This window comes from Pomacea canaliculata, linkage group LG7, assembly GCF_003073045.1.
Source record: "Pomacea canaliculata isolate SZHN2017 linkage group LG7, ASM307304v1, whole genome shotgun sequence".
In the NCBI taxonomy this organism is placed as follows: Eukaryota; Metazoa; Mollusca; class Gastropoda; order Architaenioglossa; family Ampullariidae; genus Pomacea; species Pomacea canaliculata.
In genome coordinates this window covers 27,454,219-27,469,878 of record NC_037596.1, presented here as the reverse complement: position 1 = coordinate 27,469,878, position 15,660 = coordinate 27,454,219, and the positions used below count along the sequence as shown (strand labels likewise).

The following is a 15,660-nucleotide window of genomic DNA, read 5'->3' as shown; positions in this document are numbered from 1 at the left end:
AGAACCTTGCAACTTTTAACTTCTAAGCTAGTGGAAGATAATGTAGATGTCAAGTTGCTGTCTTCTTAACTCAAGTTTGGCAATGTGATCTGTTGTCATGTTCCTTAGGTATCCATTGCATTACTATTTAACACTTCCTGACTGTCTTTTGGTATTTCTGCATAAGGTGAGTTTGTGTATTAGTTTTGTGACTAAAAGGCTTCATTTTGCCTTCTTATAGTTCCAAGGGGTGGCATGCAAACAGAGTCTGTGTTCTTGTGAAGTGTAACAAACACTGTTCAGTTGTGAAGTGTTCTCTGTGAAAAAGATCTGGGAAGGAGATAGTATCCTATCATCTGGAGTAGAAGACTGATATTTCAATCTTTCACTTGCAAAAGACAGTAGATTGAGTAAAAAGCGGTCCGGTGGCGCAACGGTTAGCGCCTGTCACCAATACAGTGAAGGTTGGCTGCCCAGAGTTCATTTCTCGTCTCGGGCACGCTGTTCTTTCTCTGCACGTGGCATCTGTTTACAGGGCTGGCTGCCTTGCCGTGATATAGCCTAGTTGCTAGCACGGCGTAAAACACCCCCCCCCCCATAGTGCGAAATCGCCACAAGGTGGAAGCACTTTCCTGCTAAACAACAACAGCAACAACAAGTAGATTGAGTAGAGCTTTGAGACTGAGTTAGCGAGAAGTACCATCGTGCCGCAAGGCATCTGGTCCGCTGGAAATAGCGGCTCGTGTCACTCAGCCTCCTTCCCCACCCCAGGGAGTTAGGTGCTAGGTTGATAGCCTAGGTAGGTTAGTGTAGATATAGTAGCTATATGTGTAAAGTATGTAAATAAATATATGTCTTTGAACCGACCTGTGTCAGCGAGTCAGTGCGAACGAATACTAAGGTGTCGCACGTGTGTGTGTCCTCGTCGTGTAAATGAGGTGAACGAGTATCACTAGCGCGAGTGAGATTTGTGTTGTCCATGAGGTGACACAGCAGCAGACAGAGAACACACGTGAAGATCCGGCAGAATTGATGCTCTGATAGAAGAGACATTTTTGTCTGAGATAGTAAAGCAGGGTCTTTTGTGGACTCCAAGGTGCGTAGTGAAACGTCCGCACACGCAACGATCGGCCCACTACCTTTTGCCAGATAGCCTAATGCCAGCCCAAATGCAAGAGTCTCTCTTGCTATGCTTATTTCTACCTTGTCCGATATCTTCTGATTTTCATTGCCCTTTTATTATTCTTAACCCTTAACTAAATTTCTTATGTCCTCATTTTTGACTTAACATTTTAAAGTTCAGAGTTTCTTTCTCAATCACTAAATAGAATACGTGGTGAATGAACTAAAAGATCTAAGCCTTCTTTTCATGTGATCTTATCTATGGTGTCTCTATTAGATATCAGGAAAGGTAGAAAATCAGCACAGCAAGAGAGAAAGGGGTGGCCAGCAAAATCACCCTGTCAGAAACAGTAAGATTTCCTGAAGCCAGGCCCACAGGCACAACTCGAAAGAAAGCAAGAATATTATGGGAATATGTAGCTGACCGAGACCATAACAACTAATAATTGTGAATAGATTTATGAAAAGATCAAGTACAATCAGTGGAGAGATAAGGCACAGACATTTACTTTTCAACTTTCTAAATTCCCAGATAGGTTTGTCCAGCTGAGCTACATAGAAGATGGACTAAACAGCTAAGTATATTGTGTATTATGTTCTACCAGTGTTGTCCATAGGAATGGGAATCCCATGGGAATCCCATGGGAAACGTCCCATGGGATGGGATGGGATGGGACAGCACACATTTGTATTTCCCATGGTAGTCGATACTTGATATTGCAAAATAAATTTACTGTTATGTCATTCATCAAGGATTTAAATCTTTCCTCTGAATCATCTGTTGTATGTGAAGTAGCAGGAATTATAGAACAAAAGCCAAAAAGTGGTTTTCAGTGTTGTCCATAGGATTGTTAATACCATGGGAATCCCATGGGAAACGTCCCGTGGGATGGGACGGGATGGGACAGGCATAAATTGCCATGGGACGGGATGGGACGGGATAGAAAAATATGTCCCATGGACAACCCTGTGTTCTACAGTTCTATTATATGATTTTATTTCAAAAGAAAATTCTACTTCATGAACAGATTTTAAGGCACTCTTTACACAGGATACTGATGTAAAATGTTGAACCCAAAATACATGCATCTGAAGTAAAATGCATTTAAACTGCCAATAAATAGATATTTAAAACAAGAACTTAAAATACTTAAAATTGTTCTAAATTTAAAAGCTTTTTACCTTTCTTTTTCCCTTTTCCTTTTTTGTTTGGTCTGGAAGTCTTTCCAGCACTTAAATTATTCCCTTGTGCACTTGAGATCTGGACTTGTCCGTGTTCTGGAAAACAAAAATATCTTAGACAGCCATAGTGTTTTAAAGGTGATACAGTAAAACTTCTTTATTAAGATCTTCCCGATTAGGGACCCCTCTTAGGACCCAAAACTTTTTCACCAATGTATTTTACTACATATATGTGATCTCTATTATGACTACCTCCGCAACCCCCAAAAGTAGGTACATATTTTAAAATAGCCTGCTTAGGCTAAATTACACTTTCTTGCAGAAATCCTGTGAAATAAATACAGAACATTTTGAAAAAAAAAAACAACTCCTTGTTCATCAGGTCACCGGTTATTTTGACCCAAACCCTATATCACTACAGTCGTAATGACCATATCACCTCAACGCCAAAAGTCAATTTCATCCAGACCCAAAAGACCTCCAATGACAGCAGCAGCTGCATACATCAAACTTTATCAACAGAGTCATGCATATTTCGAACAAGTTCAGTTGCCATTATACTAAACAAAAAATGGCCATAAGGCAATATACATTATGAACAAATCACACAATGGCGCACAATGCAATATTTTAAAAATCATTTGTTTTTGTTTCCATAAGAAGCCTTTGTCCTCATTATTGTTTATTTTGGAAGTCCTTATTAAATGTATGTGCCTATGTTCAGGAAGAAGTGTTTCATTTTATTCTAGGGCGTGTATCTGAAATTTTCTTGAGTTTAAAAATATTCCTTTTCAGCCCTTTAATTCTGGTTTTTTACAAGTCTAAATGCAGACTTTTAAGGATAAGATCCTCAAAAATCTTGATAGGGTAGTTGTAATGTCAATATGTGTCCTAGGTCTGTGTGGCAAGTAGATGATAATCTTGATGATGATATTATTATTGTTGTTGTTATTATTCATGGCAAAAAATTATCTTGGGATGAGTGTCTTGAACACTATACATGAAGTTAATCATAAATGCAAATATGCATGAGTGAGGTCTCAGTATTATGACTTGTAGAAAACTTGAAAAGATCTTCTGCAAAAATTTGGTTGTTTTTTTTTTTTACTTTGTTGAAAGAGTGGTCTGGATAGTGTCTGTGTTCAGAATTTTTAAATTGTTTTAAATCACTAAAGCATTAAAAAAAATAGAATCTCATGTTATTTTGATTTGGTACACATTCTTAAAAGAACCAAATGAAATATAAATAATTACCAGCTCACTTAGAGGGGGAAATATGGTTTATTTATAGTAATTTGATAGACAAGGCAGAGAATAAAATTGTCTATAGCCTAAATTTAATAGTGAAAAAAGTGTAACTGTAAACATGCACCCCTTCTGTGATAAAAATGCTAACAACAATAAATCTTTATATTTTAGGTCTCAATGGGAGTTCATTTTCTTTGGGTGGTTGGGGGAGATGGAGTGGAATAGACAAAAGAGAACATCGACAATCTTTAAACCAATGCTGTATAATGGCCCCAGTTGTTGTATTGAATAGAGTGTTTTTAATATATTGGGTATTTAAAAAAAATTTACTTCAATTTAGCACAAGAAGACTGTGAATCAAACAAAAACAAAGTTAAAGGAAAATACTGCATACCAAAGATTTCTGATCCAGCATATATCTCGTTATTTATCATTTCTCCATCATCTGTGGACAAGATGAACATAGCAAGGTCAAAACATAAGGCTTTGTTACATAAAATGCAAACTGACACATCTCAGATTGATGAAAGAACAGACTGAAGTTAAAAGTTGTTTGTACTAACTAGTTGAAAACAAAAATATATGTCAACATGATTAGCCTAAAAAAAACAAACATCAAACTTTCTCCATCCTTCCCCACAGAAGAGACTTTTTGGATAAGTATAAAATTCGTAATATTCAGACCTAACCACAGCTTTTCAGAATTATTTGTGTAGTAGATCAGAAGACAGTTGTAAAAGCATTTGTAAAAACTAAAAAAATGTATTTTATTTCTAAACTTAGAAGTCATAATCATCATCTCACCACAACCAAGCAATACTTTCTCATGACAAAAAGTTAATGGCTTTATCACATACCATACCTTTTAGTAATACAAACTTTATCTAAAGGCAAATTACGACATGTTCTAGCAAAAACAAAAATCACATTTAAGGCAAGAAATTTGGTGAAAATCTTAGTTTTTAACCATTTTAAAATTATGTCATATTATGAATGTTTAACATGCCCTCTATCCACTCCCCAAGTGGTTTCTCATAAAACCATGTAAAAATGTTATTTTATCATTAAAGACAATGATTTTCATACTTTGTCTTGCTGTGTTCAGATTTAGCAAAAGTTAAGAATCTTAAGAGTCATGTAGTGACCTTGAATGGACACATTCTTCCACAATTAAGGTAGACATATCAACAAACAAAACCATTATTTTATTTAAAGGGTATGTGTGTGTACCAGTTTAGAGAAGTGTTATGAGATGTAGCCAGGGGCGGACTGGATCTTTAAAGCGGCAAAGGTCATTATTTACAGAGCATTATTTATTATATAGAGGCCCGGGCATTATTTATTCTATAGTTCTATAGAACAAAATAGGCCCACCAACCATTGCCCAAATGCCCAACTGGCCAGTCCGCCACTGGATGTAGCCAGCGTTAGGTGGATAGAGCAAGCCAAGCATGACCATCTGGCCAGCAGAGGTGTTAACGACATCTTGATGAGTACAGCTGACAGCTAAAAAGATAGTAACATATGATTCAGTATAACACCTGGGGATTAGTCTCTTGTTCATCCCCGCATCTGCAGGAGGAGTGGGTGTCTTTCTATTATCCATGCTGGCTGGTTGCAGATTGGGTGAAGGATGTTGGTAGCATGTAGTTGTCCAAAGGTCTTCCTTGTGTGTGTGCATGCACGTAAATGTGTGAAGCAGAGGTATGAGAACATTGCAGGACACCTACTGATAAGACATCAACACTTGGTTCATATATCTTCAGTTTTCTTCAATTCCAAAAGATTTTCTTATTTTTTCAGAGCAAGACTTCAACCAGGAGGACAGGCACTCAGGAGAAGTTAAAGATGCTTGGGATAAAGAAACTCAACGCAAGGGGTCAGTCAGCTGTTGTCATGAACTTTCAAGAACAATGTGAGCTTTACTTGGGCTACCTGTGAGAGAGAGGAGCTCAAAGCCAAGGCTGGCAGAAAGAGTCATTCACCATTTCAGATGGTGTCCAATGCTGGTTCACCTGTCTAAGCTCATATCCACGCTTCTTGACATTATTTTTCTTCTACTGTGGCCTGTGACAAATACAAGGGATTTCTTTCTTGTATTACTGTGTTCATCCTAAGATGTAATGGGAAATTGTGGTACAGATGGCAATGCGGTTCTCTGTGTCTTCCCATGGAGCAGTATCATGGTTCTCTACTTCCACTGACAATCATTTCTGGTGTTGTTTCTGCAGTGTCTGTGTTTCTTTCATAAAACTTTATCTTTTGAGCCTGCCTGAAGGTCTTTGGCTGGCGATCATTGGATGGCCTGTGCTGTGCTTTTTATGCAGTGGCTTATAACAATGACTTGCACTCTCTTGCTAAGAGCTGTGTAATGAGTTGTGGTAGGTCTTGTATTTTTTTGGTGTGCCAATGGTGTCTTGTGTCTGACGTCTTGTGTACGTCATTTGTTCCACGTCACTTGGAGCAGAAAAAGACGTCACATATAAGAGACAAAGTCTAACAATAGCCGTTAACTGAAAACAATGGTTTTTCCACCGCCATCTTCTTTATGACTCTCAATGACATTCCTCTGAACTTGTGCCGCTTGGATTCGATTCACCTAAAAATCTCTTCATCCTCATCGTCATCTGCTGGGGCTCTTCGAGCGTTGTGTGTGTGTGATAGGTCTTGCGTATGCAAGGTAAGGGTATGTTCGTCTTATTACAAGGTGGAGGATAGAGGTAATCTGCTCCAATTTTTCTATTAGTATTGTTCTCATTACCCCAGTGATTATTCACAGTGCTTGGTTCTGGACTTTGTTCAGGGTTTGTTGGTGTGTCCTACCTGATATCCTCCAATGGCAACTCATATTCAAGGCACAGTCTTACAGTTCTTTGATACACTGTTTTAAGGATTTTCTTGATGGTCATCAGTCTGTGCCATCCAGTTTTCTGGTAATATTAAGGTCAGGTTTTTTTCAGCCTTTCTTTCAGTGCTGGCAATATGTTGCTTCTATGTCAGCTTTTTTCCCAATGTTACGCTCAGGTACATGTATTGTCCAAACCAGATTGCTTCACTATATGTTGCCAGTGTTCCACATTCCTTCCACACCAGAAAATCAGCTTATGTGGGTAAAGGGTAGTATGTATTCCGTTATGTAACTCTTGAACAAGGTTGTTGATGAAGATTATAGACAAGGTTGGCGAGAGCAGTCTTCCTTGTGGAATGCATTCCTTCAGAAGAACCATCTAGCTGTGGCGTCCATCCACTAGTACCCTGAATCGTCAGTTTTAGGATTTGGTTTACCAGTACATACAGTAATGCCTTTGATGACACTGTGTCAAAGTTTCACCAGTAGTCGATCCATACCTTGATAGAGGCCTTTTTTTTAAGTCAATATATAAGACTCCCAGGGTAACCTTTTAATTCTGAAAAGCATCATCAATGACGTGTGTAAGGTGTTGGGTTTGGTCTTATTGAATTTTTGGAAGTCCAGCTGTTCGGCTTCCAGGTACCACTGATGATTGATAATGAGCTCTATTATCTTGCATACTCAGCTTATTAAAAGGGTTAATAGCTCAGGATTTTAGTCTTGCTCTTCCTTTTTTGAGAATATACAGTCGGACCTCGATAAGTCGAACTCAAAGGGACCCGAAAAAAAGGTACACGGACTTTTCGCCGACGGACGTTTCGCCGCCGGACGTTTCGGAGCCGGACGTTTTGTCGACTGGACGTTTCGCCGCTGGACGTTTCGGAGTCGGACGTTTTGCCGACTGGCTTTTCGCCGCCGGACGTTTCGGCGCGGGGCACTTCATTTCGGCATTTCACGCGGGACCTTTAGCCGAAGTCAAGTGTGGGACGCCCCTTAGCTCACACATTTCTCTCGCCATTGTATCAATGTATCAGTGAACTCTCTCTCACTATCCCTCTTCATGTGAACCGTTAGCTCACACATTTCTCTCGCCATTGTATCAAAGTTTTTTCTCAAAGCTGTTGCGCATAATCTGTGACAATCAAAGTGAACTGTCTGTGAAGTCTGTGTGTAAAATTTGTTTGAAATAAAGAATTATTGTGTAATCTAGTAGTTACTTTCATTCTTTGAGAAGTAAGTAAGCTCTCTCTCTCTCTGACATAATGCGGCGAAACGTCCGGCGGCGAAAAGCCAGTCGGCAAAACGTCCGACTCCGGAACGTCCAGCGGCGAAACGTCCAGTCGACAAAAAGTCCGGCTCCGAAACGTCCGGCGGAGAAACGTCCGTCGGCAAAACGTCCGCACACGGAAAAAAATATTCGACTTACGGAGTTTTCGAGTTAGGGAAAATGGCGTAATAGGCGCAAGTATTTGGCCGGGAACTAACAATTAATTCGATATAGGGAGGTTTTCGACTTAGGGAAGGTCGACTTATCGAGGTCTGACTGTAGATCATCCTGGCCTCTTTCCAACACAGGGGTACTTTTTCCAGTTTATGTTACAAGATGTCTAGCAGTTTGCTGAGAGAACAATTACCAAGGTGTTGTACCACTGTGAGGTTGTCAGCATCTGGATATCCCATCACGACGTGCACGGAAAGAACACGGAGAAAAAGACTGAATACCAAATCTCTCTCTAGCTTATCATCCTGCTTGATTTAAGACCTCATTAGGGGAATGTTTTGTCAAAATCAAAATCAAAAATCAAATCAAAGCAGACTTTATTGTCTGTCGAGGAGACCCAGGACAGAAATTTGTCTTCGCTCACAAGGGCAGGCATACATACTCATACAGACATTTAACACACAGTTAGGAGTAAAAGTTAGGAGTAAAAAAGTGTAGATTGCACCAGTCCATCAAAGCAGTTTATGTTTAACCTAACAACAAACCTTGAGTGACCAAGGGCCTAAAAGCAGTGCTTAACAAAAAAGAAACGTGTGTTCTTCACGGGTTCTGCCCACGACAGAAAATTAGTACATAGAGAGGTCCGTGATGCTATCCGTTGGGTCAAGGTGAAGCACAAGTCCAAAATCGAGTCTCAGTTTGCTACAGGTAACATCCGAGTAGCTTGGCAAGGACTCAACAACATGGCCAATATTGACGATCGGAGTAAGGGGTCGAAAGCCAAAATCTCGATCTCAGGCGTTGACAGTACGGCCCTGCCTAATGCTCGGAATGCTTTCTTTGCTCGTTTCGAGTCTCATGACTTCTCAGTGCAAATGAAAGACGTGCGTAGTTCTCTTCACCCCGTACAGAAGGTTGAGATTTGTCATCAGTAGTTTGTGGAGCTGTTTCAGCAAGTGAATATTCGCAAGGCCTCCGGTCCGGATGGTATTTGTGGCAGAACATTACGTTCCTGTGCACACCAAATATTTGTCAACATCTGTTTCAGCGCTCTATGGATTTGTAGAGGGTGGGTAGTCCGGCGTTGTTGCTAGTTTTGGCGGGACTAGTTTTGGCGCACACTTGCTGACTGTTTCTGCCTTTGAGTGCTGGACGTTTGTTGTCGTCACATACGCTACCCCCCAACCCCCAACACTCGGTTCCATCTTTGGCGCTGCGAGCAGGATGAGTGTTAGAAGAGAGGTGCACAATGGTTGCAGAGGACGACAGCACAGCAGAGGCTCTACGAGCATACTAGTTATTCCGCTTTCAGTAGTTAGCTGGTGGACCAACGAGTGTCGACGAGATTGAAAGAGAGGTCGAGTTAGCTCTCGCCATAAACCCGTTGTCTCAGAATGCGGCTTGAGGTTACATCTTGAGCGCGCTGGAGGGACCTGCCAGACGTCGAGTTTTGATGCTCCCGCATGGCGCAATAGATACGCCGAGAAAGATCTTGGGTGTCCTAGTGGAGGCGTACGGCGAACGGAAAGATGTCGACATCATTGCCAGTTTCTACAATTGCCGACCTCGACGTGATGAGGCGGACGACGAGTACGCCGCGACGCTCCAGAATTTGCAGGCGAAAGCGAACGGCCAGTTTGTTAAGGGGCTTAAAAATAGCCATGTTCGAAGCGAAACGTCCAGACATCTGGCTGACCACGAGTCCTCTTCTGTTGCCGACCTTCTAAGACCGCACGGCGTGTAGAGAGAGAGGAGGGCAATGATGACAGGGAGGATGAAATAGATCGCCTAACCGCACGAATCAGACAGTTGTAAATGGAGGCGGCCTCCCAACCTCACAGTGCACAACAAAGTAATGTCCCCCCACCCGCACCACACGACCGGCGGCACTTGTGTGCTTTTGGTGCGAACGAGAGGGGCACCGGTAGGCTGATTGTCAACACAACAAAAATATTTGCGACGACAGCAGGCTAGACAACTAGACGGTCAGCGAGCCTGCCCTCCCCCAAACAGCTTTAACAGGCGAGGTAGAAGGCGGCGAGTAGCGTCGAAGCGGCGGCGATTAACAACATCTCGGAGGACTGCAGCCCGACCGGTCAGGGAGAGTGACTGCCCCCGTCGTCCGTAACAGGATGACAGGGAAATAAAGTGTAGCTGGCCTGACTGGAAAGTGTCCGACGGAGGTTGTAATTCATGGCAGTTGAGTGATGGCGTTGCTCGACACCGGCAGTGAGGTAACGACGGTCACTGACGAGTGGGCACGAGGGCACATACAGGACTTACAGCTAAAACATCTCCCTATCTCCTTGCGAGGGAACGGCAAGTGGGGCAATTTTTTCTCTAACGGTTTCTCTATGTTGTGTCAATAACATTTTTAGTTTTGTGTTATCTTGTGTTTACTTTGGTCTTAATTCACTTTAGTTGTTTGATTCCCTGTCTCCCGCCTTAGGCCGAGTCCTAGGCTGTGGGGTTGTTGGGAGTGTGCGGCTGCGACTGTGTCCGGCAAAACCGATCGAGGCGAATACGCGACGACATACATTTTTAATTCTTTTACAAGTCCACTAGGTTTTCACCCTTTTTATTAAATGTAAAGCCAAGTGGTTGTCGCTTCCGCTCCACTATTTTGCATCACTTGGTGTGGGGAGCGGCCCCCATCAACATGGCGATAGGTCATTTCGCCCCTACCATTTCACTCCACAGCAAAAAGTCAATTCGACCCAAAAACGAAAAGTCAAATCATCCCAACCCCAAAAGACGAATCGATCACCGATGAAAGAAGCAACTATTAACATCAAATATTACCAAAGAGCCATGTGTTATACAAACAGTATATACACGCAAGATCAGCCGTCTGTTTTAAACAACGCAAGAGAAGCTCGAAGCACATCGTATACAGAAAAGCACCGACACCATTGTCGTCAATTGTGAAACCCATTAAAAAATTGTTAATGTGCTATAGAAATACACACTAATTATTATTATTAATTTTGGGCTGACAGTCTTTATTCTTATGAAGGTTCGTCGCAGAGACGCTAATTTTTGATCGGGTACTCATTCAGCTTCAAGCACATCATACTTTAGTAGTGCACCGACACCACTGTCGTCAATTGTGAAATCCACTTTATAAAATGTTGGAACATGTACTATTTAAATCCATATTAGTAGTAGCAGTAGTAGTAGTCTATAGTCATGCTATATTTATTGTAAACCTTCCCTGGCTCAAAAGACTGTTAAACAGATCTGGAATGTTTTATAGTTATTCTTTAGTTGGAGGTTTGTGGCAGAAACATCGATACTCGGGTAATTATTTAACCGTCTCTGCCCTGTCGCCAGCCCGCGTTTGTGGTGGCGTTAAAGATTTTCATCGTCTTGCAATCGGGTGCCCGGCTACCCGCAACCCCCAGATGACTGTCAAAACAAAGTCTTGACTGTAGAGTGTAGACTTTTATTGACAGCAATCACAAAATGGCCAGCGTACATTTGTTATCTCGATCGCCGGGACGGTTTACAATAAACTAAGCATGATTACAAATTAATATTATAATAAAAATGTGGCATTATATAGCGCATTTTAACTTTGTTTAAGTGGGTTTCACAATTAATGATAGTGGTGTCGGTGCACTACTGTAGTACGATGTGCTTCGAGCTAAATGAGCACCCGATCAGCAAAGTCTCTGCATATAATAATAATAAGCTGGGAAAAAGATTATACAAATCAAATTTTAATCATTATGATTAAATATGAAAGCAACATAAAGTTTACCTCCTTGTCACTTTTTGTTTTCAGTCTGGCTCTGTTGGTTTGACTAGTTGTCCACTTCTGATCAAGCAAGTGAATGTTTTAAATCGTTACTGTGTATGCAATTGTTAATCCGAATCAAGCAATACAGATGTAAAAATATTCATACACAAACATACAAGGTACTGTGGGAGTATGAAGTAAAACTTTGTTGAATTACCAAGATCACCTGACCTAGTGTAAGCGGCGATAATGACCCGACAGCCCACTGCCGCTTTCGACTTTGCTGGCCAGCTAAACCGTGATCTTGTTGCACACTCCCACCCCCTCTGCTTCCCCCACATGAAGCTGCGACACGTAGGGTCAAACCGGTTCACTTCGCTTTTTACCTTCGCACAGACCAAAAGGATTATTTCGTACTATAAGTCCATCTCAAAGTGAAACGCCCCTGATCTCTGATGCAAGTCTTAATAAAGTTGTGAGAAAGATGCCATTAAACAACTGTACTTAATAAGTAGATACATGTAGTCATAAATAATTTATTATCGTATATACCTATTGTAGTGCTCTGTTTGTAATGTGTCAAGTAACCGGCCGGTCTTAACTGTATCCATCCTTTGCCCTCTCACATGGTACTTCAGCTAGCAACATACGCTTGCTTTTGCATGACGCTGTCTTGTACATGTGCTGTAAATAATTTAAACTCTAACTATGTAGGTCATTGTTTAGTTTTTGGTTGGAAAGAAGCGATGTATATGTGCTCAAATTAAATGTAGGAACTTAACATAGACCAGAAGATTGTAATATAAAGAAAAACGGCGATTTTTAAGATGTAGAAGGAAGAAAAATGCGGACTCAATGCGTTAAGGGTGTAAAGCAGCGGTTCTCAACCTGTGGGGCGCGCCCCCCTGGTACTTACAAGGGGGGCGCGAAGGTGGTCAGTTTTTAAAGTTTCTTATACCGGTATTAGTGAAATTGGCTTACATTTCTGGCTAAGGGGGGCGCGCGGACGTACCTTTGTTCGTCAGGGGGGCGTCACATGTAAAAGGTTGAGAACCGCTGGTGTAAAGGGCGATAACTCTAGATTTAACGGCAACGACTCCAGAGAATAAGGTTAGTGACATCTGGAGAGTACTGGGAATATACTGAGTAATCTTGAGAACATTAAGAAATGTTTTCATAGAAACTGCAAGAGGGTGATTATCACTTCAGTTTATTCACTGCAGTTCAAGGTCGATGGCGAAGCGAATGAAGCACGGCGGAATAAAATCCAGCCAATAGATCCAGTCGCACTTCAAAATAACATTATATACAAACTTGTTGCAAACCAGAAGAGGAAGAAAACGCAGCAGAAGCACATGTAAACAGGAAGGTCCAACACTTTTAGCTTAATTGAGGCACGATCACAAACCATAATCTCAAGGACAGCCGATTCTCTCAGCCTCAGCCGGAGGGACGGAACTCTCATCTCCCATCAAGTTACCACATGACAATCTTATGTAGAACTCTAGTAGCCTACTAAGTTATGTCTGTGTTTGTAGAGAGTAGGGGTCGACAGCTCCCAGGACTGTCCCTTTCTCACGACGGCAGCGTGACGTAATAGCCAACCTTGAACTGACCACCCACGGTTACTGGCTACTGGACCTAATGTTGCACCAGAAGTTACAAAATTGCCTGAGCCCCTTGGGGAGACCAGACAGGGCGGGGTGGGGGTGATCACGGGGGCTGAGAAAGGTCGTGACGAGACCGTGGGAAAAGGGGTTGGATGGGTCTGGAACGTTCGACGGAAAATAGAATAAGTAGTGTACCTTTACAGTTCAGAGAAGCTTTTGGTTTGGAAGTGAGAGTAAAGACGCGGCAGGCCAACCACCGAGTGAAACGCGGAAGAAAACCTACAGTTGTAAGGCAATTTCCATCTTTGTTGTGTTCTTGTACGACTAGCCCACCCCTACGTAGCCATCAGGTTACGCTTATGTTAACCCATAAAGCACCATGAGCCACGACCATGCCACTAAGCACGAAGGAGACGATTTTTATTATTTTTATTGTGAAGTTTACACTTTCTCCTTCCAAAAATATATAGGTTTCTTGGTCTAATGTTTACCCGAGAGAAGCAATAGCAAAAAACAACCTTCACTCACTGTCATCTTGACAGTTTTCAGTTATTAGCTAGTCTTTGTAATGCTTCTACTTGTATGTTTTCTCAGAGGATTAAGCAATCATTTAAAATTTTTTACTAACCGTCAGTAGTCTTCTTTTGTTTCATTTCTGGATGATCACGACTCCTGTATATTGAGAAAAGTACTATAAGGGTTTCTTCCTGTAGTGCTATATTGAACTACTTTGAACATAATGCATCATTTCAGAATATTCCAAGCAGTTTAAGTATAATGAAAATGTTTAGTATTATAAATCATATTCTGGGCATCATAGCAGTGCTGCTGGAAGAAAGTCATGAAAAAACAATAATTATATATATATAATTACTGATCACACAAATGCAATGGCTTACCTTAACTTCTGCTGTCCCCCCTTTCCTGCAAACATTATGTTTACGTTTAGCATTATTTCATTAAAAAAATAAGCTTCTGATATTGCAGAAACAGATACAGAATCAATTTACTTACCAACATTTTCTTATCTTACAAAAAGACTATAGAATTTTTTAAGTAGAATCTATTTCACTAAGTTTATTGCTATAGTTAAAATTATGCCATTGATATCCTTCTTTAAAATCTAATCAAATATAAAATGTCATTTTTAAACGAACAGAGAAACAATTATTACTTTTAAATATTGGATGGTTAACATACTAATGTACACATGATTACTATTTTCATGATCCTCAAAAGATTTTTTTGGGGGGGTTTGTCTTGTACTGCTGAATATATTATTTTACTTTTGTGACTACTGCTTTCTTTGCAAGTCATACTGTGTAATATTTTTTCATGTATAAATAAAAATAAAACTAAAGACTTACTTCTTTGACGCCGCAATAAAAACGCAGTAAAAGTAATGATGACAACTACTAGACATGCGGCAAATATTCCGCCAATCACTGCTGGAATGTTCAAACCTTGTACTTGACTGGCAAGATCTAGAACTTTAAAATAAAACAGACTGATCAAAATAACTATCTAAATCTAATTCACACATCACTTAAAATTATTTAAATTGGCATCTATAAACTATTAATACAAATAACCAGCAAAAGAAAAAATAAAAAGTAAAAATACACTCTGCCATGACAGAATTTTCCTGAGGTAATATAAAGCACAGTGAGATAGTCTTTAAGGAAATACAAGCTTGAAGCATGAAGAACATCTGTAAGAGACAAAAAATTATTCCTACCCAACACAGTTTTTGCAAATATACCAATTTCTATTGGTCATTTGTAGCTGGCATCTGCATGTCTAGGTGTATGTGAACCCTCTATGAGAGGATTTTATTCATAATATTTCAAATTTAAGTTTTGACACTTAACATGAGATCTAAATAACTAGGCACTTTTTCTTATACCAACTTTAATGATATTAAATGAAAGGGGTAATCAATACACTTTGCTTGGTATTTTGTGCCTCAGATCATATTATCTATGATTTGTTGTCAACCCTAGTAATGACTTCAATAACTCATCTCTAGGCACCATTACCTAAGATAGTGGTTCTCAAAGTATTTCAGACTGGGAACCACTTGACTAAAGTAAAAATTACGGTGGACCACCAAGGCCTAAAATCACTCTATACCATGAATTTTAAATTTAAACTGCCACATTTGTTTCATTACAATTCAAAACTAAATGTACTTTTGTGACAGTACAGTGATACCTCGGTTCTCGAACATAATTCGTTCCGGGAGGACGGTCGAGAACCAAATTGTTCGAGAACCGAAGCAATGAAACCCATAGGAAATAATGGAAACTGGATTAATTCGTTCCAAGCCCCAGAAAATGCCTATTTACTGGCCTAATTTGTATATAATATGTAGAAAAACATGAGTCTCAACAAGAAATAAGAAATAAAAGTGTATTTATTAAAACAAAAACAAAAAAAGCAAAACAAAAATGTACAGTACAGTACAGTAAATTGTGTTTCATTT

General features: G+C 40.4%; 1 protein-coding gene across 1 annotated transcript in view; it reads right to left on the bottom strand.

Moving 5' to 3' along the window:
• Positions 1–15,660, bottom strand: part of LOC112568905 — a 94,985-nt gene that overhangs the window by 5,292 nt on the left and 74,033 nt on the right. Inside the window, exons 13-17 of the mRNA XM_025246457.1 lie at positions 14,543–14,665; positions 14,075–14,099; positions 13,804–13,847; positions 3,926–3,976; positions 2,284–2,379 (exon numbers count right to left, since the gene is read on the bottom strand). Of these exons, the coding sequence (XP_025102242.1) occupies positions 2,284–2,379; positions 3,926–3,976; positions 13,804–13,847; positions 14,075–14,099; positions 14,543–14,665 (339 nt within the window). The remainder of the gene's footprint in view (positions 1–2,283; positions 2,380–3,925; positions 3,977–13,803; positions 13,848–14,074; positions 14,100–14,542; positions 14,666–15,660) is intronic.